Source organism: Ptychodera flava, chromosome 11 (genome assembly GCF_041260155.1).
Source record: "Ptychodera flava strain L36383 chromosome 11, AS_Pfla_20210202, whole genome shotgun sequence".
NCBI classification, from domain to species: domain Eukaryota; kingdom Metazoa; phylum Hemichordata; class Enteropneusta; family Ptychoderidae; genus Ptychodera; species Ptychodera flava.
This window is the reverse complement of record NC_091938.1, coordinates 39,934,278-39,961,702: the sequence shown is the minus strand read 5'-3', so window position 1 is coordinate 39,961,702 and position 27,425 is coordinate 39,934,278. Positions and strand designations below refer to the sequence as shown.

At 36.4% G+C, this 27,425-nt stretch overlaps 1 protein-coding gene across 1 annotated transcript in view; it reads left to right on the top strand.

Annotated features, from left to right (window-relative positions):
- The window catches only part of LOC139144254 (adhesion G protein-coupled receptor L4-like), a 57,286-nt gene extending 33,702 nt beyond the window's left edge, over window positions 1–23,584 (top strand). The window contains exons 5-26 of the mRNA XM_070714922.1: window positions 217–367; window positions 758–979; window positions 2,625–2,731; window positions 3,665–3,856; window positions 4,423–4,491; window positions 5,671–5,779; window positions 6,440–6,538; window positions 6,905–6,983; window positions 7,498–7,603; window positions 9,006–9,046; window positions 9,835–9,946; window positions 10,093–10,196; window positions 10,601–10,703; window positions 11,386–11,536; window positions 11,937–12,003; window positions 13,697–13,763; window positions 15,682–15,767; window positions 16,092–16,218; window positions 17,155–17,196; window positions 20,472–20,552; window positions 20,838–20,904; window positions 22,193–23,584. Of these exons, the coding sequence (XP_070571023.1) occupies window positions 217–367; window positions 758–979; window positions 2,625–2,731; window positions 3,665–3,856; window positions 4,423–4,491; window positions 5,671–5,779; window positions 6,440–6,538; window positions 6,905–6,983; window positions 7,498–7,603; window positions 9,006–9,046; window positions 9,835–9,946; window positions 10,093–10,196; window positions 10,601–10,703; window positions 11,386–11,536; window positions 11,937–12,003; window positions 13,697–13,763; window positions 15,682–15,767; window positions 16,092–16,218; window positions 17,155–17,196; window positions 20,472–20,552; window positions 20,838–20,904; window positions 22,193–22,212 (2,202 nt within the window). The 3' untranslated portion in view covers window positions 22,213–23,584. The remainder of the gene's footprint in view (window positions 1–216; window positions 368–757; window positions 980–2,624; window positions 2,732–3,664; window positions 3,857–4,422; window positions 4,492–5,670; window positions 5,780–6,439; window positions 6,539–6,904; window positions 6,984–7,497; window positions 7,604–9,005; window positions 9,047–9,834; window positions 9,947–10,092; window positions 10,197–10,600; window positions 10,704–11,385; window positions 11,537–11,936; window positions 12,004–13,696; window positions 13,764–15,681; window positions 15,768–16,091; window positions 16,219–17,154; window positions 17,197–20,471; window positions 20,553–20,837; window positions 20,905–22,192) is intronic.
- Window positions 23,585–27,425: the final 3,841 nt, after the last annotated feature.

The following is a 27,425-nucleotide window of genomic DNA, read 5'->3' as shown; positions in this document are numbered from 1 at the left end:
GTCCCAAAGCTTATAAGGAGATTAGTTGTATCTCACATATCATGAAGAGCTCTCGATACTCACTGGATGCCATATCTGTACAAATTAGTTTCTCATATTGTGACCGGCATTCATGTCGTTGTAGCCAACGAGTAACGAGATAGCCGAATATTTTGTGAAACAAGCATGACACCTCGTTTTTAATCTATAAATACTATGTAATAATCCAAATGACAGATTAAATATCTTGGAGATGCCAGCAGTCTTTTGAAATTCTACGTTCACAACGGAACGCATCATTGGAGTCACGAGGCTGATATATCAAGTTATCACACTTCTGATTTCTGGAACCATATTGGACTTGTCTGGAACACCACAATTGCAGACGGTAAGAAGGTCTGAACAGGCGCTGCCATGGACGGTTGGTCTTTAGTGCCTGTTGGACTTTTGAATTTTGATTACTGAGAGAATTGGGAATACATTTGCAATTTGATTTTATGTACAAAGAGAAAAGCCACTGCATCATAAGTCGGCATGGCTTAGTCGTTTTATTTGACATCTTTGTTATATAGACGTCACGTGATCTATTTTCCTTCCTCTCCTGACTTCAGTTCATCCCGATAACTAGAAGTCACATTTGTGCATAAAGTGTGGCTTCCTTACTTGCGTGAAGAATTAAAAGTGAGAACAAAGATAGGATATAAAGATTATTTCCCTGTATCATGTGTTAACATTAGGAATTGACCACACACTGTGCCACAATGCTCTTTTCAAACAGCGTCATTAACTGTCTTCATAAATGGTCAAGAAATCGCCACTGCGTCCGATGGAATTGGTGACGTCATAGGAGGTAATGTCGACAACACAGTATACTTGAATGGCAATACGGCTGCAGGAGAGAACTGTAATGCACAGTATGATGAGTTAGCGATTTGGGAAGTTGGACTTGATGAATTTGATATATATTCTGTGTACCAGGACGGTTACCTTCAGCTTCATGGTACGTATGCCAGGTAATAAAATGGTCTAGCAGCTCAAATTGTTGTTTCTGTGTGTGTTAAAAACAAATTCTTCATTTTGCACGTCAGCGTCAAGAGAGCAGGTAAATACAAACAATTGCTGTATTCTCTCGGTTGAAGGAACGTCACCGCCTTTTCTGGCATCCAAGGCCGCCATTATGAAAATGTTGAACAAAAATAAGTGTGCTATCGTTACGGGTATAAATCCTCGGGCGCTTCCAAAACAATTGTAAAGACACAAACAACCTCAGCTACTTTTAAACACGCAAGAATTTACCATTATACACATGTTTTCCTATTGTGATTATCCAATCACGTCTACCTGTATTTCCGCTGCTGAAAACATAACTGTACTGTCCATAATGAGAATAGAATCAGTCAATCAAGAATAAAGGCTAATTTCCACTCTATAAAACCCGCGTCTCTTGTTTTGAGCAACATAAAACCGCTAGAAAGATTTTTTTCACAATGACATCAGTATCTTTGACAAGCTTTTTGCATTATATACTCACGTACCAATATCGTTGTTAAAACACCTTGCAAGGCACTGTTGCTGTAGCGTATTGGCTCATTTGTAAGACAGAGTGATTCTATGCTCTTTATACGCGGTGGGCAGATAAGGCATCTATGCTATTGAAGTAACGAGTCTATTGATGCTGTAGGAATACTGGATAATCTAGATATATGCATACCTGACATAAGGGGGCTGTATCTGTTGACAAATCATTTTGATAAGTTCGTTCGCTTTCAATAGACCGTTATCTAAAAGAGCCCTCGACTACGCACTAAATTTCGAGTCTCATTTCAGCGAATTCAAACACAAAAGATTCACATTTTATCTGCCTAGTTAAAGATGGAACTGGTAATTTCACAAAATTTAGAGCCTGAACTCAATGGGATAATGACTTTAGATGGCGCCTGGAATTTTTACTACTTTTGTGCAACTTAAGTAATGATGCAGACCAGTTTTCGCTTTATTAAATCAACAGTGAATGATTTGAATATAACTGTAATCGGGGACACAAAATTTCTGCCTTAAATGTTTTCCCAGACATATTGTATAAATAATTCTTCTCTTTTCTTTTACTTAAACATTTCTGCTTTCTGTCTGACCATAAACTAGTGACCTAACCTAGTTTAACGACGCCGTTGTATTGCACAACATCGTAATTGTACTATAAAATGAAATCATTGGTCTATTTAATACCATAGGATATTGTCAGGGGGATGTATCACTCATAGCTAAGGTTAGGAATAGGTAATTTGAATCAGCTACGCAGCAATTATAGCCAGCGCTGCGTTCACTTTGCCGCAATTCATCGCTTGGTTGGATTTAGATTTTCCGAGTTTTATACAATCAAAGCAAAGAAACAAAGTCTCCATCCTTTTCCTGGTTCACTGCTTCACGAGTACTCAGCTGGTCGCTGTCTACGTTGATTCTCATTACGTGTGCCTGCCTCTACGAGTATGTCTTTTCAATATGTGAGGCGAACCATGTATAATTTAAACTACTCGACAGGCCATGCGTACTTTCAGTAAGCTGCAAGGAGTTAACGTTGTGTTGTCGGCAAATCGTCTTCACTATCAGAGTAGAATTTTACTCTTTATGCGTTTCTATGGTTACAGAGCCTACAACGGTGCCATCTCTATTATCCACCGGACAAGCGTCTACAATTATTGTTGAGGTCTCCAATCATGGCGTCATGTCCTCTCTGGAACAGATCTACATAGAGGTAACACAAGCAAACTGGCCAGTAATTTACCTTACTCTCTACAAAATTAATTTATGCAACTTTTATTGACTCTTCCTTAGAGTTAAATCGGATAAAATGTTTTATTCGGTCATTTTCTTTCCCATAAATAGACACATGTAATCGCAGCCGTCAATATTTACGCTTTACGTCCGGGACGTGACTGAATTTGACGGCTTGTATGTATCGTTGCTAGTCTGTTTTAAAGATTGAAGGAAACCTGCATGCGTTTGGAGACATGAATTAATTACACCTCTAAAAAATTCTAGTATTTTTGTTTCTGATTTTGCAGGCCAGTAATAACTCTCTTACTTGATGCCATGTAGTAATCTAACTTCACCACGTTCATAATTTTAAAACTTTGAGGTCACATGACACATGCTAAGTTAATTGTGCAGTGACCCAGAGTATATGTGTAAACAAAGCCACAGGTTATATTCCTGTGTTTGAAAACATGAAAACAAAATCACACAAATATTTCTTAGTGTAACTGTTAGTCATCTAGAAGACAGCGTCAATTCTTTACGTATAGGTCAATGTATGGTTTACATTGAACATCCAGGAGTCTATGTCTCTCCCCTTCATTCCCTCATTACCTCCCCTCTCCCCTCTCTCCATGAATACATCAATATATATATTATATATACATATATATATATATATATATATATACGTGTGTGTATATATATAAATAAATAAATAAATATATATATATATATATATGTGTGTGTGTGTGTGTGTGTGTGTGTGTGTGTGTGTGTGTGTGTGTGTATGTGTGGGTGCATTTATATGTATATACATATATATGTGTGGGGGTGGGTGTTGTGTAGCTGTGTAGGTGTTTAAAGTTGATGTAAAATCTGCAATTTTGCCAAATATTTCAAGCCAGACTTACATGGCACCTCTGAATTTCAGCTCGATAGTGACACAATTACGCCATCGGGTGTTACTTCAAACACAGAGGTATTGGTTGACTTGACAACATCAAATCATAATATGACGTCAGAAGAACTGGCGCTCACTTTGGATATTTTGGATAAAATATCTGGACTGCGGAGTTATACTGATATGCTTCCAACAATTGAGGAGAAGACAACAATCAGGAATGTAAGAATAAAAACCTTTTTGAAATTTCAACACGAACAGGAAATTTGATTGCCTATATGCATTGTATGATATTGGTTTTTGAATATCAGCCGTTATAGTACGACGACCCATTTATGGTTGTGACGGCCAGTATTGAAAGAGTAAACGACACAGTGAAGAAACAATGTCAAATTTTAGTCGCGGTTTATGAAGTGAGAATTGAAAAAGATGTATAAACAAAATATATTCCATCTGCTGAACTTGATATTGTCACTAAGGAAACATCGTGTTTACATTATGTCATCTCTACATGTTCTTCATCTGTGTATCCATGTAGTTCAGTTTCACAACATCAGACAACTTTGGGGAAACTGAACCATTTGAGAGAGATTTATACATCTTGAAATTCAACTTGAGTGAAAATGTGTATAGATAACAGGCAAGGTTATAATGCCTGATTTCTCAAGAAAAACAATTTCCAATAACGTGGTCGGCAATATTATTATCACCACTACATATTAACTTAAGCTTCAAATTCAAGGTGTGTTTAATCAATGTATCTTACTGGATCGTCATTTGTCTTGTAGAGTTTTGTGAAGACAATAAATCAGTTGGTTGATCCCAGTAAATCAGGAGCTTGGAATGCGCTGGTCGAGGTATGTATCAGTATGGTTTGGCAGGGAAAGATTCATACACTGAAATTTGACATATACCAAGGCCAAGGTCAGACATACACGTGACATTTATGCTATTGTATTTATCCATTTCCCTTTCTTTCATCTATGATTTGTATTTACAAATACATATGGCTGGCTAAGTCAAGACTGTTCCGGTCGACATGTATTTTCAGCTCTGACCACACAAACTCTGCACACTTGAAACTATTGCACAACAATGCAGGCGGCAGTTCATTCAGCGGTGACAATACAACATGCTCTGACGACAAGTAGTGACGTCAGAGATTGAAAGCACATCACCTTATATTTGTACTGTCTTGCTATGAACAAGTTCATATATATCATACTTGTAAGCCCGATGTTGCTTGGTGTCACATCGGCATACAATGCTCTAAATGTATGTAGGTAACAGTACATTCACTGTATGTTAACGCGTAAACACAAGGTGTAACACATTCAATATGCAAATGAGACAGCCAGGTCCTAAATAATAATTCTGTTGCGTTCGTTATCCCTCGAAGTACATGTCCTAAACCAGCAGAATCATTAAAGGTTCACAAAATAATCCAAATTTTGACAACATGACGTCAATTTCACGGATCAAAACATTTGATATCTATCTGGATCTTTCGATGCAAATCCAATATTTTCTTAAATCATCCAACACGCCAAAATGGGTTTGTTTCCTTTTCAAATAGTTAATACAGTACTCAAGTAAGACTTCGAGATATTAATGTTCGATGTCTAACATTTTCGTCCAAAAGCAGCTTATGGTTTTATTTCCATATGAAAAAGAATCATGAATGTTTTGCGTTCAGAAATACACGCAAACGTGTTCTCACAGGGACGAGCTGTAACGTTGCAACCAAGTTTTTCGCCTACAGATTACCATAACGTGACATTTAGGGAGAATACTTTACATCATCGTTCAGTCATGTGAAGTCAAATTAAGATTCAATCCTTGCAAGCGATGTTTTCAATTATATAAGTTTTCATTCGTAAAAGTGATTATTTCTTCTGAAAACATTTCACCTTCGTTGAACTATTAAGATAAAATCAAATCAAAAACTCACTCATCCAGAACAAATTTGTTATAAGTCAGCTTTAATTGGATCGCAGCTTGGAAATGTTCAATGTTTTTCTGGTTTAATTTTTCAGAACAACTCTGACGTGAGTTTTCGGTTGATGCACACAGTTGACAGTTTTGCCGACACTATTCTCATTGACCAAGAATTTCAACCTTTCGAAATCACTGAAGATAATATCGGTAAATATGAGATGGATGTTTCTATAAAAGCTACGTAATTTTCTATGATTGCTCCCTGTATTTAATTTCATGACTTGTTCCTGACGTTCCCTCTCAAATCTTGACTGATGTATCTTGCTGTCAGCTTACATTGATTTACTCTGCGTGAATGAACACTTTACACTAAATCTTTCTAGAAACAATGTGATACTGCGTACTTTTTACACATATTATGATCATAGTTTTATCGATGAATTGAAAAAAACTGTTGGCGGGAATCTCTTGTGACATTGTCGACTCAGCATGGAATGTGATGATGAGCACACGTACTCATTACAGGTTGTACCGGTTCAAGTTGTTAATAGTGCAATTCCACAGTTGAATGAAGCGAAATGCGATTTGGTCATGTCGTTCTCATTTCGGTAAAAATCAAAACCGATGAAGACGATCACGCCATAAACATATGAAATTAATTTATAAGAAATACACATATGTGGTTGAATGCTGGGTAATAGTTGGCAATAATATAACATATGTTTTGAATAACGTGATCGGACGCGATCAATCGTTTCATTCATTAGAAATAGAAATATCGTCACCCTTAAATTAATAGAAATACGATCTGGAGGCAGTAACAAGGTTTGAAACGGCTGTTTTGCTTGCACGTTTTAACTACCACAGAAATGTTAGGCGTTATTGGCTCCGCTGGTGACGACATATACATCAAACTGAACCGAGGAGAGGACCTTGTTGTGATCCCATCATCAGCATTTGCTCCAGGTATTCAATTTACAGCGTTCTCACTACACCACATCATAAAACGATTCAACATCACAGTGTCTGACATCATATAATGGTATCAGTATGTTAAGCCTACATAGCCAACACTGATAACGATGAAAATAGATGACTTACGCCCTTTCCAATTAAATGCCTAGAGTCTTTCATACCACATTTCTCTTCCTTTATCGTCGAACTCAATCAATTGTCAGCTTATTGGGCTGTATTACTGTGTATGAAACGACAGTTGTGGAGTTATCGGTGAGATGACATTTTAGAGTGTAGAATTGCATCACTAAGTCCAGATAACATTGCTATTTTATGTTCAGCTGTTTCTCTCTGATCGTAAGGTTTTACTATCGACAGGCACCGTACATAACAAAGTCGTGACGACTGTGGTATTTGGACTTCCAAAACTTGTTAATCATGCACGGAGAGAAAGCAAGTTAGTAATTCCATCTACTTAAAGTTACTTATGTGTCAGTCAAAGGTGAAAAAAGCCTGTAAGCTAGCGTTCCTCATGGAACTCCGGTATCACTACACAACCGATGCACTTTTCCGTGTGGCACAAAGTGTAAATTCATGATTAGGCAAATACAGGGCACGAATTCCTTCATAGTGAATGTGTGAAGAAAAAAGTGTTCAATCACGCCACACAAGCTCTATAAGTGTTGATCGCATATAGTTGTCGTTGGACTTATCTTGTCAAACGCTCTAGGCCCCTATATATTTGAATATTCGGATTGTTTCTCATTACCAACTTTATACAATATGTATACTTCTTTCCTTTGTAGTCTCCTGATAATGTTACATTTATATGGAAGCCTTTATTAACTTCATATCTAATCTGCTTTACCAAACATTTCTATCTACCATTTACCATCCAATCATCTTCTCAGTTTCCTTGACAATGTTCAATGTCTTGACAAAGTTTGTTTATGACACGTTTTATTTTGCAGTCAGTCAACAAGTAGAATCAACAGCGCCATCATCAACATAGATATCAGCCAAGTTGCTGAAGGAACTTTTCAGGACGATGTGAAAATGTTCTTTAAAATGGAAAACGTGAGTATATTTATGACACTTGGTTGAGTCTATAAAAGATACTTTGCTGGAAAAAAAACATCATAGTTCAAGGTGACATAACAATAAACTCGTGCAAATATGTCTTTATTGCAGAAATTAAATGTTGTTTATATCGTTGGGTCCGCAGACTAAGTCACATTAGGCCCTAATACTAAGATGAACTTTTCTTTGTTTTACGGTACCACGTGACATCGTCAAGCTTTCTATAAATACGAGTCCGTCTGTATCTATGTCCGTGTAGTTGGACACCAGTATGTATGTCATAACATCATTTCATTTTCCTTAATTACATTTTGCGAAGACAAACGTACCAACGTTAAAAGTTGCGTAGGGTCATGTTTGTTCCATGCTCGAAAATAGAAATAATACAAAACGTGTCTGTTATGAAAAATGTGTATATATATTTAAATATAATAGTAATATATATAATATATATTTATTTGCATATATATATATATTTATATATAATAGGTATTATATATAATATATAATTTGAGAATTTGCATACCATATATAAATATATATATATATATATATATATATATATATATATATATATATATATATAGGGTGTAAAGGCACTGAAGTAGGGAGACGAACCTCTAAATGATGATTACTTTTCCATCGTTGCCACCAGCAACACGATATACACATTTAAAAGTGATGTGCTCTAGTGCCAATTTCTTCTCGTGTAAAACATACAGTAATTTCATGTTTATGACGTAGTTCTTTATTTATCAAACATGAATCGCCATTTGTAGTGGCACATTTTATAACGTAAATTTGTACAATAATTTCATTACAAGTAACAGATATGTTTCCATTTACAGTGAGTACAGTATATCTGAATTTATCTCTTCATTATGACATCCATCGCTCAGCTTTTCTTTATCAACTTTTCTTTACCTAGATGTGAAAACCGAGGCTAGTTTATTGACTAATAAAGAAATTAAATAATGACTAACGGTTAAGCAGTAATTTTGTGCTTTTACTGAATGACTGAGTTTACGCAACATTGTTTATATATGAGCCAATGTCACGTGTCCCAGCCTTAAAATACACTGATTGGTATGACTGATGAGCACTCTCAAAACCGGTTAAGATAATATGTCACCATGCCTTACCTGTCATGTTCAAAGAACTAGGTCATGCAGAAGTAATATGTAACTTGCTGAAGGATGCGTTTCTCCTGAATCAGGCGTGAATCACATATTCTCGCCAGAATTTGACAACAAAATCAATCAAAGATTCCAGTATGTCCAAGTCCCCAGAGACTGCATACCAAAGAAATGTCGTTCATCGATTACATTTGACTATCATGTGTCACAAAAGAGAAACTGTCTCTAAATATCTTGTTCTTATTAATTTGGTTCGTTGCTAGGATACATATTCAAGGCCGCAATGTGTGTTCCTTGATGGCAAGTACGTAAGTTGTTCTGTCTCAACTGCAATAATTTTCCCAGATAACATCACAGTATCCCTTCCCTTAAAGACAACTTAAGCAACCCATGAGTTTCGATAAAGTGGATAATCTGATTCCGTGCCCTTTGAAATTAAGTTTTACTACACTACACTACACTACACTACACTACACTACACTACACTACACTACACTACACTACACTACACTACACTACACTACACTACACTACACTACACTACACTACACTACACACCACACCACACCACACCACACCACACCACACCACACCACACCACACTACACTACACTACACTACACTACACCACACTACACCACACCACACCACACCACACCACACCACACCACACCACACCACACCACACCACACTACACCACACCACACCACACCACACTACACTACGCTACGCTACACTACACTACACTACACTACACAACACTACACTACATTACACAACAAATGGTTTGTTTAACGATTGATTTTGCCCTTTCCGAGGAAGACATTCAAATTGGGTTGTCATCCCAATATTTTCGTTAATATCAACAAATTACTGTAATGTCTTTATTGTTTTAGAATCTAGAGAAATGCTCTGACTTTGTCATGTTGTTTATTTTCAATATCAGAGTGTAATTACTTTGGTTTCGTGTGCTAGTAGGCGTCACGATAATGACAGCTTCTCAGTTACGTTGTTACCTTGTTTATCAGAAACAGACGATTTTACCATGTTGATCAGAAACACAACTTTATACTTTCCTACGTTATGAACAGAAACTGGTCGACAGAAGGTTGTAAAGTTGCTGACTTCACGGGTTTAGTGACTGAGTGCCAGTGTAACCATCTCACCAACTTCGCAGTGCTGATGAGTGTCAACACCGTTGAGGTAGGTAGAACAAAGCCGTATTTGTGTTTCGACATATATAGCCTTTACGGAAAAATATTCTCGCGCTTGTATGCATGGACTACTGAGGAAGACAATGCATTCTTTCATATTGCTACTGTATGACTGACTTTTTTCTTTTATTGCAGTTAACTGAGACAGATCGTCTAGCTCTCAAAATAATTACCTATGTTGGGTGTTGTATATCGCTGATATGTCTTATTTTAGCCCTTCTTCTTCTTTTATTCCTGAGGTGAGTGAACTCCGTCATTCTGAGGAATTACAGTAAAACCTTCGCTTGAGTGGTAACGGAAAGCTGGCAAGGTCATACAGACACACATGCTAACACATTCTCGGAATTGCATTTTACGACCTACAAATGACATACCCTTTTACGAGTCCAGAAAAAACTACTAAACGTGGAACCAGTCGTAAAATATATAGCAAATAAATTTGATAGATCAGGGAAAATAAGACAGGAACTTTTCCTGACATGTTAATAGTAAACACGTTTTGTTTTTGATTCTTGGCTTCGTGACGTACAATTAACCTTTAAGTTATATACACCCCATGGAGTAACCTTTAAGTCCTTTGTTATTAAGACTGTTAAATGTGTTCATGTGAAATTACATCAAGCATTGTCATTATTTTTCGCAGGGAACTATCTTCATCCCGTATTACGATATTGAAGAACTTGATAGTCGCGTTGTTAGTAGCTGAATTGCTGTTTGTAACGGGAATTCGCGCCACGGATGATGATGTGAGTTAGGAATCGTTCCAACTACCTAAATAAACAGAGAAACGGAACAATATCTAACAACAGCCTAAATGGAAATTTTTCTTTTCATTTTAAGTAATGAAGACATTTTTCAAACCAAATCACGGAACAAATGCACATTCAAATACTGCATAAGCTTATTTCCAGATTTCACAAAGGATTCTCAGATTATTCCGTCAATTCAACATATTTGTCATTCTGTATCTGACATCAAGGCATGTAATGTCGTTTAACGAGAACGAAAACCACAGGGCCGAGCGCGAAATACATTGATTTAGTGATTATGAGAATCAACTCTTACTTACTAACACCAAAATAGTTATTTAAAAAAAACCCAGTCAATATCCTCCCGTCTATAATCGTTAGAAATAACTAATAATCTGGGTTAGGGTAGGCAATTAATAACTATAGACTATTTTCTATTAATAGTTAATAGTATACAGAGATGGTGAGAGTAGCTGTATGTTCACACTAATACACTTCAAGCTCTTGTTGTGAAATGTTTAAAATGCTATAGTTATTATCGTAGTGAAGCACTTACTCGCTGGACCCTGAGGGAATATTCCGAAGCGCTCAAGCGGTCATCATCACATATATGATGGTTGCGCTTAACAGATTTCGTGGTTCGGTCGCATTTTTTAAAAATTTGCATTTCTCGTTTCAGATGCTATGCAGTATCATTGCTATTTTCTTACATTACTTTTACCTGTCTGTATTTTCCTGGATGTTAGTCCAAGGAATTCAACTCCTCATAAAAATTAGAAAGGTTTTCGATTCCAACATCCGGGTTCTACATTTTTGCCTGCTAGGTTGGGGTAAGTTTTCGAAAATAAATGGAAATAATTTCACGTGTATATTTTACCACGTGTCCTCTTTGATCGCTAAAGTTGACTAGGCTGCGAATTCGACTTGGAAATGCTTAAATTTAATAGAAAAGTTGTATTGACACAATGCTGTAAGTTTCATTTAGTACCATGACTGAAACAGTAACTGCGCATTTCTGCATGTTCTCAATAATATCGTTTGCAATACGTTCCCATGTAAGCATACAAATGTGTATTGAAGACTAAACATCAAATCAAGCCGCTATGAAAAGTTACACTAGGCCCACTTGCCCTCCCTTTTGCACTGGTTAATAAAATCGTACATTTTTCTCAAATCAATCTACATTGTCTCTCAACAGGCAGTCCAATTTGTCTGTGTTCTTGTTTACAGGATTTCCGGCGTTGGTAGTTTGCGTGACGCTAGCCATAGATCACCATGGTTACGGCACGGCTTCCAAGTAAGTGGCTATTCTTAGCTTTCGTCAAGCTAAAGTTATCTCATCATTGAAATTGCGCCTCGCGTGACAACGTTTTCACTGTTACTGCAGGCATACTTCTCATCCCACAAAGCACAGTTTATGGAGTCAACATGGCATTTTAATTTCTCAGGACGGAGAATTCTGCCAGGTTTTCGCAGCTGTAACTCGTCATCCTCTAATAACTTACTTCCAACAAATTCGCGTTAGCAATCTTTAGTAGGCACTAAACTCACGTTTACTGATGTTGTAATTCATCCTCCGTGACAGTATTACGTTGCACTCAGTGAAAACATAAACTTAACGACGAATTGGACACTCTGGATATGACGGTGAACATGGCGTGTCTGTGAAATTAATCCAAAGAGACACCCTATGTTTTCAACAGTAACCTTAGGGTTGCCATGGGAAAATGACAAAACATTTATATTTGACGTAAAATTGTGCTTTACTGTCGACATTGCTAATGGAAGGAGCTTTTTGCTGGTATAAACAGGAACAATTTTTACCGGCGGGCAGTTCTTGAAATGCCAGATTTTAAGATTAAGAGAGGAAGTTTGCCGTAAAACATATAAATTTTCACAGCTGATACTGTCAGCTGATACTTTCGTCGTGACTCGGATATTTTTCTGTATATATTTGGGCAAACTGTTTAAATAGCGTTTGAAAATGCCTTCTTTCTCACCAAATTTTATTAAATTACCACTGTCGTCTGTCATAAACACATTGCACATTCAAAATAAGCCATGGCTGTATTATTATACGTTTTGATCAAGTAATCGATTATACCTGTCAAATATTAGGGTTCTCTCTTGACTAATTAAGTTTGCCATCATCTTATGATAAAATACAATTCTGTCGTGATATACTCTTTTCGTTTGATTGCAACACTCATGGAATCAAATTATAAAGTATTGCAGAAAAGAATAGGACATGGCCGTACGTGAAAATAAGATCTATTAGAAAGTGTTCGGCTGGAGTAACTGAAAACTTTGTCTGTGTACATTAGTAGGATGCATTTTATGTAGCCCTTGCAGGAATCTGTAGTGGAGTTAAGAATTTAATGTTTCCAGGAAGATTGTGGGTTACCTAAAAATGAATTTACTATTTACTGCTCGAACTCCTACAGAAGCTACGACTAAAGTTTGTCCGGTCTGCGCTGGGTTAAAAATTGAGATCACAATACTAGGTCGCTATTATGTTGAAGCGTTTCTCTTTGAGAGCAAGTCAGTGGGTTGAAAGAGACCATTATTAAAATTTCACTATTTTTTGTGTGAAACATTTGCATATCTGTATATTAATGAACCTCTTACGTCGCAGAATGTTTGTATTCGGCCGGCCGAAACCTGGCAGCAAGATTTTCTGTCTTGAAAAGTATGCATTTTATCTTTCACAATATCACATGATGACATATATTCCTCATACAATCGTATTTCTTCCAAAGAATTCATACCAGGTGAAAACAGTGAATTTAATAACATTTAAATGGGGGTAGACATATGTGTGTGGTACCTCCATGGAGAGACTTGCATATCAATGCATGCATAAACAAACATGATAGACGAGGGAAAATATATGGATATAAATACATTCTATGGAGTAGACTTGGTGGACGTGTGCTTACATGTTTATCTATGTACAATTCTGACGAAAACATGGCACTTTTTATTTACAGCTGTTGGTTATCAACTGAGCGTTATACCATCTGGGCTTTTGTTGGACCCGCCGCTGTTGTCATCCTTGTAAGTAAAATCGCAAAGATCCAGCGATTACAAATTAACTAGGACTTTTATCGACAATGAATCTGTAATTCTTGGCAGTGTTGTTAATTTAAGTATTTGTTGGTGATCTGGCTGTTTTAATTCTTCTGTATCTAGGATGTGATGAATTACAGGTTTCCATCAGTGTATTGTGTGCAACATTGAAGGTGTTGTTGATCTCAGACGACAATTTGCCATTATCCACCGTACAAGTATAAAGCGGCAGTCTAAGACATTACGCTGCCTATAATTAATAAGATGGTCCATTGTTTCGAATTCCACGACGCCGAGAATTTACGCCTGTGTGCGTATAGGATGAATTAATTTAATGGAATTGAGTCCCTTGAAACGGAAAAGCGTGGTTTACACGAGTTTTTAATTTCCTTAAGATAATGAAATGTATCGAAAATTGCAGAACCGGGACTTGTAGAACTGACGTATTACGGTTTGCCTTCAAACGAATTATGTAGAACTATATATGCATGGAACATTTCTTAATATGCAAGGAACATCAGGTAGAATGTGCCTCAGGGATAGATATTCGGACTCTCAAATTTTACAATTCTTAAATTTTTAAAGCTTGAAGAAAGAGTACACATGGTTTTCCGCAAATCGATTTAACACAAGTGTGGCGACCATTTGAATTTCAAATATCGGTAAATGTTGGAGGATTTGTTTCTCTAGTATCAAACTTCGAACGGTGACTTCTGATTTTCATTCTCGATTTAGTAAGAAAATGGTTGAAAGTTTCATTGAGGAAAGTTTGAACAAAAGTTGAAGTCTTTCACTTTCGTATACTACATTAATGCAATGGCACAGAGATTATGCCTGCGGATACTTTTCTTTCACTCCTTTTTTTTGACTTTTCTTTAAAGTATTTGCCTGTAAGTTTGACTGTAGATCTCAGTCTCTCTCCTTGATATCGACAGACTTTACTCGTCCCTTTTCTGACATTTTTTAGTCTATCGCTTTGTCTCTGACCCTATTTCTCTGCCCCTTTCTGTTAATTCGCTTTTCTCACATACCACCAATGTCGTTGAGAATAGCTAACGAACAAAACAGTTACAGTTACAGATATGTAGTGCAACAAAAATAATGTTTACTGCTTACGTCAGTAACAGGTTTGACAGTCAAAGCACTGAAGTTGTACAGAAAGAAGGAACAAGCTTATTTTAAGTAATATGACCACGAAACAAGATGTCAGTGTCGTCTTCGTGTTCTGTACATCAAACCGATTGATAGTATTATTCCTAGAGAACCTGTCGGCGTTTGAGAAATCGCGAAATTGATTACATTTGTCGCATGTTTACATGATATTTACGCAGGTCTGTCCAAGATGGATGATTAATTCAATATGTTCAATCTACTTGGAAAGGAAAGTGACAGACAGTGTTATATAGTAGTGTAATATATCATCAGCAGTGCACACCATCAGATACGTGCATGAAGTGATTCAGTCATTCTTTTGATGCTTCAGTAATGTAGATGGTCATTTTAAAAATATCTTGAATACTTTATCTCTGAATAAAATGTGAGGCATTTCTTTAGTCACGGCATAATTATCTCAGACAATTTACCGTACGTAGAATGTTTCGAAAGGATAATATTATCAGCTCAAAGTAGTAACCCCTGTATGTTAATTTGTCGTCTCTCAGTGGATTTGTCAATCACACTTATTTTGAAATTTTGGATACAATATTGTAACAATATTCAACGGAAGCTTAAGATTCGGACAACTAAAAATATGAAACTGTCGTCATTTTTCTCTGTACTAGGCTGCAAAATTTTATCTTCTTTAATAGTTTAAAGAAGTATTTGGATTGAAATTCCGAGATTATAGTACAGGGATGTTGTCTAGTCATTTACCAAATGACAAATAATTGTTTTCTCAATCTTGCAGGTAAATACAGTTGTGTTGATAATGGTATTACGAGTATTTATGAGTGTCAAATCTAACAAAGATAAGACAGAAGTTCAGAGATTTCGGTACGTCCTGTATAATTGTAATTTTGATTTTTTTACAAGTTTACGGCAATAAAGGACTTGAGAGAGAGAGAGAGAGAGAGAGAGAGAGAGAGAGAGAGAGAGAGAGAGAGAGAGAGAGAGAGAGAGAGAGAGAGAGAGAGAGAGAGAGAGAGAGAGAGAGAGAGAGAGAGAGAGAGAGAGAGAGAGAGAGAGAGAGTTGTGTTTATACTGCCTGTTCCATCTGCTAATCACACTATCTGTCTGAATCACTGTCTCTCCCGCATTCTGTATTTACTACCTTTTCAACGATGAGAATTTTTTCGCTCATGTGATCCATTCCCATAGGTCAGGTTTGCGGGCAACGGCGTTACTGTTACCGTTACTGGGTTTGACATGGGCATTTGGTCTGTTAGCCATAGATGAATCCACAGTAGCTTTCCAGTATATATTCGCTTCATTAAATTCACTCCAGGTAAGATAAGTGATCGATTTACTATGGAAATCACCATCCCTTTCACACCTGTCTCTTTGTGTCTATGTCTGTTTGTCTGCCTGTCGTTCTGTCTGGAAATGCTCGGTTATTTTGAACATGTGACCACAGTGCCTCTATCCACGATAGAGGGACTGTGATGTGACTTACACTATTCAATCTCTACAGCATAAGCTTGTTTTCATTATCTACACTCCTTTGTTTAATTATGTGGCCACTTTAGTTTGTGTCCGACACAGCGATGATATTTGCATTGATTCGATAGTAGCAGAATAGTCTGCAGAGTACTGTCATAAATGACGAATTTTTCATCATCTAGGGATCCCCATTGTATTGCCTTTATTATTATTTACTATGTGTTCACAAGGCATTAAGACTCTCGTTGATTTATTGTGATCTCTACCATAAGTAAAAATTTTCACTGGAAGTCAAAATGTCTGTAATTGCTTAAGTTCATTGCCATATGTTAAAAGGTCAAAGATCATCGGTAACTGTGAACATAAGGGTCGTATCAAGCGCAGAATCGAAGCTGCATGGATCGGAACACTCGTGAATTTGAACAATGTTGGCAAAGACTAATCTTGTGCTTCACTGATTCGAATGAAATTACCCATTTTGTCGACCTTATTTTTCCAGTATTTAGTGTGATATTGCTCATCGAAGCAATGCATCTGTATCCTTTTCACATTTAAAGAGTAACTACTCATCTCTCAGTAGCTACTAAGTGTCAGATTGTTCAGTAATTGTCCTACTATTGCTTGGCCAACGTAATTTTTGTCATCCGATCACCGACGCCAGGAGTTAATGTCTGCCGACAATACACCAGTAAAATATTCCGTTTAGTATGTGAAAGAATGGACGATTTTATAGAAGTTTGAAACGATTGTACCTTAAACTATATCGCCTTTTCTTTTTCAGGGACTTTTTATTTTTATTTTTCACTGCGTTATGAACGACGAGGTAAGTTCTAATTTTTGTCGAGCACATCCAAAGGTATGCATTGTACGTAGAGGGTTTGGTATTATTTGTTAGGTTGGCCCTTGAAATACTAGGATGAGAGCCACCTAAATTTAGCAAATCAACCAGTCAGTGAGAGATCATCTAGTTTTAATCTGCTTTTAGGAAGTGGCGTTTATTTAAGTACGAATGTTTAAGGAAATCTTCACAGTTAACAAAGAAATTCAGGTTGGTTAGCCGCCAAGTTGAAAGAGCAGTTACAATACGAATAAAACATTCTTAGTTTTGTAAAACAGAGTGCCATTTTAGACGCTTATGACATTTTAGATTCACTTTTTAATGAAAGTTACTTATAATATTGTGTTTACTAATGAATGAATGAATGAATGAATGAATGAATGAATGAATGAATGAATGAATGAATGAATGAATGAATGAATGAATGAATGAATGAAATTAGTTTCCATCATACAGGGAAAGTGTATGAATCATTCACAGGTATGACATTAAGAAATGGTAACTTGTGATATGTGCGTACTTGTAAGCATACACCTATGCCAATAACGCTTACAGCAGAACACGTGTACGAAAATCCAAGTGAGGTAGTTTCATCGTAGGGCACAATAGTTTATTATTGGTTATCTATGATGAATGAAATACCCGAGGCTGCTGGAAAATGTAGTACACTGTGATATGTTTGAAGCTTTTCACAATGTATTATCATAGAGTTATGGGTGTGAACAAACTTAGCATCAATAATTATACTATAACCGTATACTATAACTTCGACAGAGCGACTGGGTTAAGCTGAAAAGATTTTGTTTTCGACGCTTGAAAAAGCAAAATATTGAAATAATTTTGTTTAAAATTTCACCAGAAAGCATAAATGTGGGCTTGATTGAACTGCGGAAACTTCTATCCGTGGATTGATAGTTTCAACGGAATGGTCTTACCCAGTAAAATGGGTTCCTTTCTTAAATATGTTTGAAGCGTAAAATCATTACCCAAGCATTGAGATTTTACAAAAATATAGGCAGTTCTAGTTTTTGTTAACAATGCACAGATTGCCATCTTGTGGTTGCTATGCACGGTATATTTATTCAGTTTATTCAGTTTTCACTTCCCTGAATGGACAGTAAGAAGACTCCTACACATGAAAGTGCCATGTCTTTCAATTTCAGAATAATTTCACACTATCGCAATATAATGTCATCATCCATCCAAAATATCTGCTGTGATAGACGTAAGACAAGAGACGGCTTTGTAAAGTTACGACTATCACAGAATTAATAAATAACAATTTACTTACTTTTACTTTTTGTATATGCACTTGAATTGTTAACGTGATGAAATTTATTGGCCAGCTGACTGATCATAGCGGTCCCTGTATTCTGATGAAAACATTGCATTTGTTCATGTGTATACAGGCAAGCACTTTAGAATCTGGAGCCACAATTGAAATTACTGTACGAAAAGCTTTGCCAAAACAAATGGAGTATGAGATTTATCAAATGAATTCAGCCAGTAAGAAACGAATAAAATTTCACAAATTCGGGTAAAACGTTTACAGGAGACAGTGCATGTCGACCCTTGAATCTTATCATTGAATTTTGAATCTTATCTCACCAAATTCCATCTTACTGAAAACCAAAACGCTCATACAAACCCCGTTCACTCAATACTTCACAATCAGAAAATTATTACACTTGCTTTGGCAGTCTTTGGCTTTATGTTATACGAATCAAGGAAAATTTGCCCTTAATTCAACACAAATTGTCTCGTTTCCAGTGTCATGCTATGCACGTTGCCAAAATATGACAGACTATAATTCGTTGAAATAGTTCACCTAAAGTAGATCCTGCACAGGGCCTTGTATCAAAATTGCTAGTAACATATGTGTTTTCAAGCAAGGACGTCACCATGCTTTAACAGGATTACGAAAAAGGGTCTGTGTACAGTGCATTCCTGGGGCAGCTCGCAGATCTCTCTCGTAAGACTGACCAAGATTGACCAATTTTTGAACTTGTTCGACAGCTGTGTAAATCCTACTGCCTGAGGTTACCAGCTAAACTGACAGGTCAAATTGCTATATACAATGCCATACACAATGGCTCGTTCAAAATATATCTTCCTGTTACACTTTTGGAATCTGCGAGATTGTCTTGCGCTCGTTGTTAGGGGAATACGAGTTGACGTACCTGTCTGGATCGTAATGCTTTCAGTAACTGAAGCTGACATACCAAGATGCTGATTGTAAACACCACTTCAGATCTTTATAACAAGATGGCAAACTTGACGTTCTAAATCTTGAATTCTTCTTCTTTTACATTCTCCACAAATTTATATACTTTTCTAAATTTACATAACTACAAAATTACCATCATTATACAACGGTCGTCTTATGGAAATTTTCGTCAGTCTTGTTTGTTTCTCTGGTAAATCAAGATCGCACCACAAAATATCCAATTCTCGATTGTTCTCACTCAAGTTTTACTAATAATTAATGAAAGGTGTGGCGTTATCTCAGTCTCGTACGATCTTGAACCAACGTCAACTTTCCTATGCCTTGGCCATGTGAGGGACGCTTCGAGATAAAATGTTTACCAATAGAGGGCGTTACGATTGTATGAATTTAACGGAAATAGAGATAGTTTGTGCACGAACTGTCACGACCTTGAGCAACAGGAGGGAAGAAGTATCTCTCGAATCATTCAAATATACCGAGCATTTGTTAGCAGGCATTGCATCTCAGACCGGGTACATCCCAGTGCTTTTACTTAGGAGATAATAGTGATGTGTGAGGACGGAAATTGCAAACTACGTTTGTTTTCGAACTATCAGACCTTCAATATTTATTTGAGTAGGCTTTGAAAGTAAATACAAACTTTTATCGGCCTTAAAATTGAACCATGTCACACCCTGTAATAGGGTCAAAAGAGATAACACAAACTGATGTCCTCATCCTTCATATCGGAAGGATGAAATTATTTGAGTAATTGAGTCATCCAAGGACATGTCTTTGTAACAAGTTTTAGTGTCTCGTTGACTGACTGATAGTACAACACAACACAACACAACACAACACAACACAACACAACACAACACAATACAACACAACACAACACAACACAACACAACACAACACAAACAACACAACACAACACAACACATCACAACACAATAAAATAAAATAAAATACAATGCGATGATATTTTAAAAACATTTTGTAATCGACGACAAATTTAATTTGAATAACTCGAGTTCATTTTGTGTTGCAGGTGAAAAGTGCTTTAAATATGCGTCATCAGAAACTAGTCTCTCAACCAGAAGGGGAAAGCAGCTTCTTTACTAAAATTATGGTACGTTTTGTTGTCTGTCGATGTCAGTCAGTCAATTTAATGTAACGGTTGTAGAATATGCCTGACATGTAATGCATGGAATTAAAAGGTCTAGTACCACATTATGGTGACATCTTAGAGTAGTACAGAAAAACTACTGATTGAATAAATCACTCTCTTCCTCCGATCAAGTTGTCAGAGATTGATAAACGTAATAACAGATTTCAGCAACCTAAATTATGTACAATGCCCGATGTAACAATCTCAAGAACGATATTTACAGCAAAGATGAATTGACATTTACAGAGAACGGGAAGGACTGCAGTCCGTCCTGATGAAAGCTCATCTGTCACCCATTCAACTCGCGCCACAGGTAAGCCAAAAACCATTGTGTAATCTAACGTATGAACATAGGGGGCGCTTCATTTAATTGCTCTGACTGACATCAAATGCCCCTTATCACTAAGTCGAAGAGTTTCTTATTTTTTTCAAGATACATATAATGTCACTCTATACTTATTCATGTTCCACACTGGAATGGATTTTTAAAGTCAAGTGAATAATCGTTTAATGTTATGTAATTTTGCATGAAATATCCCATATCTCTATTACAATCGATCGTCCTCAGTAGCTGTTGTTGTGTTGTTGTTGTGATAAACACAAGACTCCTCTTTTTATCGGTGAATATGTACTATTCCAAGTTACAAAGTTTACTACTGTTAAGCACCTGCTTGTAAAGACAATAATTATCGTTTTTGTGAGTTTCTTGTCCACTGTAAGTTTCTTGTAATCGTTAGTAGCCAGAAAGAAAAACATAAATTGTTCATCGGAATCGCCGCCTCTACTTTGCCCGATTGGAATTATTTTTGATTTCGGCAAATTCATACTTCTGCATTGGAAATACTTTAGTGCCGCCGCTGGCGGCGCCCTACACTTCGTCGGGTTTTCGCGGGCATGAGCGATTCTGAAAGAGACTCCCGACGTGTCTGCATTGAGCTCTGTCAACACGTTGTTGCGACGTGTGAATATTGCAAATCACGACACAAACTTGGTCAATTTTTGGCTGAAATTTCTCCGTTTTGTCAAGGTTAGTACATAATGACTACTAAAATGATCGCCAGCATTCGACGTAATTATTTTGCCTTGTTTGCATCCAGGCCTAAAAAATGGCCTAAAAAAATTAAAAAAATTTCGCTCGCCGCTCCTGAACCTTGATCCAAAAAATCCGATGAACAAGATTTTGTTTTTCCTCTGGCCTAATTGTAATTTAATGTTATCGTCGAGATGCCTAAAAGAGCCTAAATTCGACCAGAGACCAATTAATTTTCGTCAGTAGAGTTGGATTAATAGTTTTATATTCCTGTTCTACAGCACACGCCATCCATTCATAGTTCATATTCAGGTCACAATTAAGGAGTATTGGTTGAAATAAGATCCAGAAATAATAAAGTCAGTGTTAACATCGCTATATCGATCATGCATCCTGCAACATGTTCCCATAGTAACGCTGATATTACCCTCAATCAATTTATATATCGGACTTGCACACAGCCCTAAGAAAGCAATTATGTTTAAGTAACAAAACAATTAACCTCACCAAAACGGTCACCTTTAATTATCTCCGGTGATGACCACTGTCTTCGTCCCTTTCTTCTCCCCAGCCAGTGCAACGGCAATGTGAATGGGCGGTCAACGAAGAAAGACAGATCACAGCTGACAAAACTTGAGACAAGCCCAAATGTACGTTCACCGTCCAATAGCAGCACAGTAGCCGACTACTTACAAGGCACTCCATATGGAAATTCGGTCGAATTTAGAAGACTTCATTTTTCTATCACTCACAAGATTTTGTGTTGACGATTTAATAATTCTCGAAGTGTCAGGAGAGTTATAACCTGCACAGTACAGTCAAATCTGCCTTAGTGGACACCCTTACATAACAATCACCACTTTATAGTGGTCACTTTGTAGCGGCCTAGTAGCCAGTTTACATGTTAAAGGCCCTTTACAGAACAGCCACATCTCTATGTGGTCAGTGAACACATGAATTACTCTAATTTGGAACAAAACATGCGTATATTGGTCAGTATAGCAGACTTTGAATGACCTCTGCTAAAAAATACCTTGAATGGAAAGCAAGAAATGGGTCTATTTATTAAAATGATTTGTGACTGCAAAATGATTTTCATAAATTATATGCATGTATCAAAGAGATCTTTATTACTGCTGTTATCAGTTCTTAGATTCATCACACAGCACATCACTCACACAGAAAGTAATACCAAGCCCATCCTCTATAGAAGGCCACCTCCATAGAGCAGTATATTTTTCTTGGTCCCTTGTGTGACCACTATACACAGATTTGACTGTCAAACATTTTCTTGTAACACTTTGTATTACATTTTCAATATCCTCACTACCCGTTGTCGACATCAGCTTACGTTGGAATGTTTGAATTCAGCATGGAGTGAATGATATTTCCCCTACTAAGGAAAGTTGAAAACGCCGCTAGGTGCACTGAATAATGCACGTTGATTGAATTGTGTATACTTTTGTATAGAGCCTTGGTCCATTGATATTTAATGTCTTATTGACTCCATTATTCACAAAAAGATCTAGACAATTCATCGATCACTAGTGAACGTATGTACGAAACTCCAACCAAACTATTCCTCCATAGACCTACGTGGAGTACTTGTACCAACAACAGATGCGATGTTGCTTGTAAAACTTGAATATTATTGAATGTCTATCAATTTTAGTCGATCACAGTGAGATTAATGTACTATTCATGACATGATGAAAGACGTTCAGAGTTCAGTGTTATTTGTAGAAAAACACAAGCAGATAACTGATCAGAACTGACCTTGATCAGCTCTCAAAATCGATGTTAGTTTGGACTTACTCGACCCCCGCTACATTAACTCATCCTATTATCATACACTTATGTATACCCTATTTGAATCCCGTAATATAATCAACTCTTTGTCGATTCTTACATTCAAGCTATATTGTTCATAAACAGGTCAAGAAGCCCAAAAAGGTGGCTGAATATTGTTATCTCTATCTGCCCACCGGTTTCGTGCATTCGGTACATTCCGGATAGTGTACTAGTTTATCAGATATTTGGTTCGCAAGTGACAACTTGTTTAAATTTAAAATTTGGAATATATATATATATATATATATATATATATATATATATATATATATATATATATATATATATATATATATGCTGTTTTTATGAAATTGGACAGTACAATAAAAGTTTAGTCGTGTCGAATAGGTAAAGTATACAAACAAATTTTTCAGTTGATATCACTATTTTCTCATTTTAATTACCAGTTTTAGTTTTTACATGTTCTACCAGGATCATTGCGTTTGTAGATCACGGACTGCAGCTGAGATATCCTTTTCTATTAATTTTGATTCGAATGATGTACGATGTAATATACTCATAGAAGACAAATATTAAATAAATTGTAATTCAGATGTCTTGTTTCTACATGTCCAATATCTATGCGATAAAATTCGTTTTGTCAACATCATTATGATAATTAATGTACATGGCGGCTGATTATGGATTTGACTGTTAAAACGTGCACAGGGCTGTGTCCAACAATATGAAATTGTTGAATTATTTCCTTTCAAGTAGAGGCATCACTATTTGTGCAGCTAGTAGTATTTGAAAGACTAGTACTTGCCCAATTGCTCAACCATATTTACTAAATTCACGTCACGTGCGCTCGGGCATCGCCTTGAACTCGATGGCCAAAATTAAGTGTTGAAGAAAACGTCACAAGGAGCTTGAATGATAATACTACAACACTAGCTAATATGTTTAACCTCGCTGTGTTTAAAGGTTTAATGACCATGGTGTATAGAACAAAACCCATTATTTTTTAATCTTTTTGGTTGCTTTAATGTGGCGGGTCTAAGAGATCTTGGACGTCTCTACAAGTTCATCTTGATGAAATATATACCTTTGGGAGGGTATTGTCATGGGAACGTGAAGAGTCTTCTTCAAATACAGTGGAAGGAACAAAGATTGAAAGATGGTGGTTATTTTTTACGCCCCTATGAGTTGAACACATATGCGTATAGCACTACGAAAAATACATCAACTGATTCAAAAAAGCTAACATGAAAATACACACCTTGGTTTAAGTTCAGGGCATTGCAATAACTGCAAGTATTTTAATTCAATCCAATATCCAATAGTGGTGATCTGACGCTCTGCTATACAGTACAAATTGATGCAATCTAACAACTAACATAACTTTTTTGTAAAAACAGTTCAAATTTTGAGACTTTGACATGTTGTGAACATACACAATTAAAGATCTTTAAAGGAACAAGATCTGTCAGAAAGCCTCTGCCTGCAGTTACCGCCAATTTGGTCCATAAAATGTTCTGAGTACGAAGGATTTGAGCCTCGTAAATTTAAAGTAAAGATAAGACACAAAAAACACTTTACACTATTGAACCAACCGGACTATCCTTTTAAGTAGCCAATACTCTTTTCACAGAAAACAGCGACATCCTCAGTCAACGATGACAAACAAACAAATACTAATATTGCAAATCTTAAATGAAGACAAAGTCCATATTATAGTCATATTGCAGTTCTACGGAAGAAATAAAAGGTATGTGGATACCTTCAGTCATTTGATTGTCAAATACGTACTGAAATATAAAGGATCGCTCAGATTTTATACAAAAATACGGTAGCATAGACCATTGGAGTGTGGCATGAACAAATGCTACTATCACTGCAGTGAAGCCTTTGAAACTGACAAGACGTATAGTGTGGCACATTGTAGTTTATTTATGTATTTCAGTATGCCTACATTTGCTCAATTTAGGTAAAGGAGTAGACTGAAAGATCCGTGGCTCGAGGGTGCTCTCTACGCGAACGTAAAAAAAGGGGAGCGTACAAGAGAACGCCCTCGAGCGTTCAGTCTAGTAAAGTAGAGGAGTTGCTTTATTTTTGAACTGTTTCGATTCAACTTGGTTATGTCGCACATGGATACAGGTTTCAAATTGCACGTTACGCTAAAGGATGTCAAAGCTTGTCAAGCCGCTATTGAACAATTCTCAATCAGGATTTAGAGAGCACCATTCATGCGAAACAGCCTTGATTAAACTTAGCAACTTGTGGCTAAAAGCTATGGATAATGGAAATATTAATGGAGTAGTGTTTTTGGATCTTAAGAAAGCTTTTGATCTGGTTGATCATAGTGTATTGTTAGAAAAATTATCATTTACAGGTGTGATGGTAAATCTCTTCGGTGGTTTAAATCTTACCTACAAAATCGCATGCAATTGGTTCAATTTAGAAATTTTTACTCTACAAAGCAACATATTTTGACCTGCGTTCCCCAAGGTAGTATACTTGGGCCTTTATTTTTCATCATTTACATAAATGATTTGCCACTTTATATTGATAATAACATTGACATGTACGCAGATGATTCAACCATAACTACCAGTGCAAAATGTATTCAAGAAATTGAGACAACTTTGAACTCTGACTTAAATAATGTTCATAATTGGTGTAAGAATAATAGAATGGCCATTAATTGTGACAAGACAAAGACAATGATTGTAACAACGCAACAAAGACGTAGACATTTGAATAAACAAACTTTAGACTGTAATCTTGGTGAAACGGAATTGCAAGCAGTACACTGTGAAAAGATTCTTGGTACGCTTGTCGATGAAAATCTGTCATGGAAGCAGCACTGTGACAAGATTTTTAAAAAAGTAAATAGTAATATTGCTTTGCTCAAGAGAATAAGACAGTTTTTACCTATGAATATAAGAAAACTTTTTTATAATAGCTATATTTTACCACACTTGGATTACTGTTGTCATTTATGGGGAGCATCACCGTTTATGAAAAGGTTGCATAAGATTCAGAAACGTGCTATCAGAGTGATGTGTGATGCAAGGTATAATGCTTCGACCGAGCATTTATTTAAAACAATGCATATAATGCCATTACCAGATAGAATAGTTTATAAGAATGTTTGTATGGTTTTTAAATGTTTAAATAATCTTGCACCGCAATATATGACAAGTCTTTTTACCGAAATTGATCATAAAAGAGTTACAAGATCTAAGATGCAAAAATTGTTAGTGGTTCCTGCAACAAATAAGGATTTTTATCGAAAAGGGTTTACTGTAAATAGTGCCAATCAGTGGAATAATGTCGATTTAAATATAAGATCTAGTAACTCATTGAGCAGTTTTAAAACTGCTTACCTGAAAGCTTATTGGGTATAATTTTTGTGTTTGTGAGTTTTAGTTTTCTTGTCAAATTTGTTTTTGTTATCTAGTGTGATTGTGCATTTTTTTCTCCTGTGTGCAGGTTCACTCCTGGCCACTTTTTTTGCGCATTGTATTGTTCTAGCTTTGTTGTCATGTTTCATGTTGTTCTGCTTTGTATGTTTGTATGTTCATTGAGGGCCCTGGGGAAGATAAGCATCTTTACTGAAACTTACCAGCTACCCTCGTTAACAAGGTTTAATAAAAAAAATAAAATAAACTGTAGGGAGAAGTTGTAACCACCTTTTTGATTACGTTATGAATCTCTTTTTCCTCTAAAATTGTGAAATACCATTCAAGCCCTTCCTCTAAGTAAAATAATATGACTAAACTATGTGACCATTCGGATCTGTTCAATTGTTCACATCTATATGTAAATATATTTTGCTATATCGCATATTTTCATATTTTAATTACCCGAGTGATGTCAGAAAGCTTACGACGGCACTCAAATTTGCCAGGAACCAAGGAACCATGAACAATTTCAAGACTCCACTTCAATAAGATTAAAAGATGAGCAACGACTTCAGAGAAATGGAAAAAATACGATTCCTCTTATCG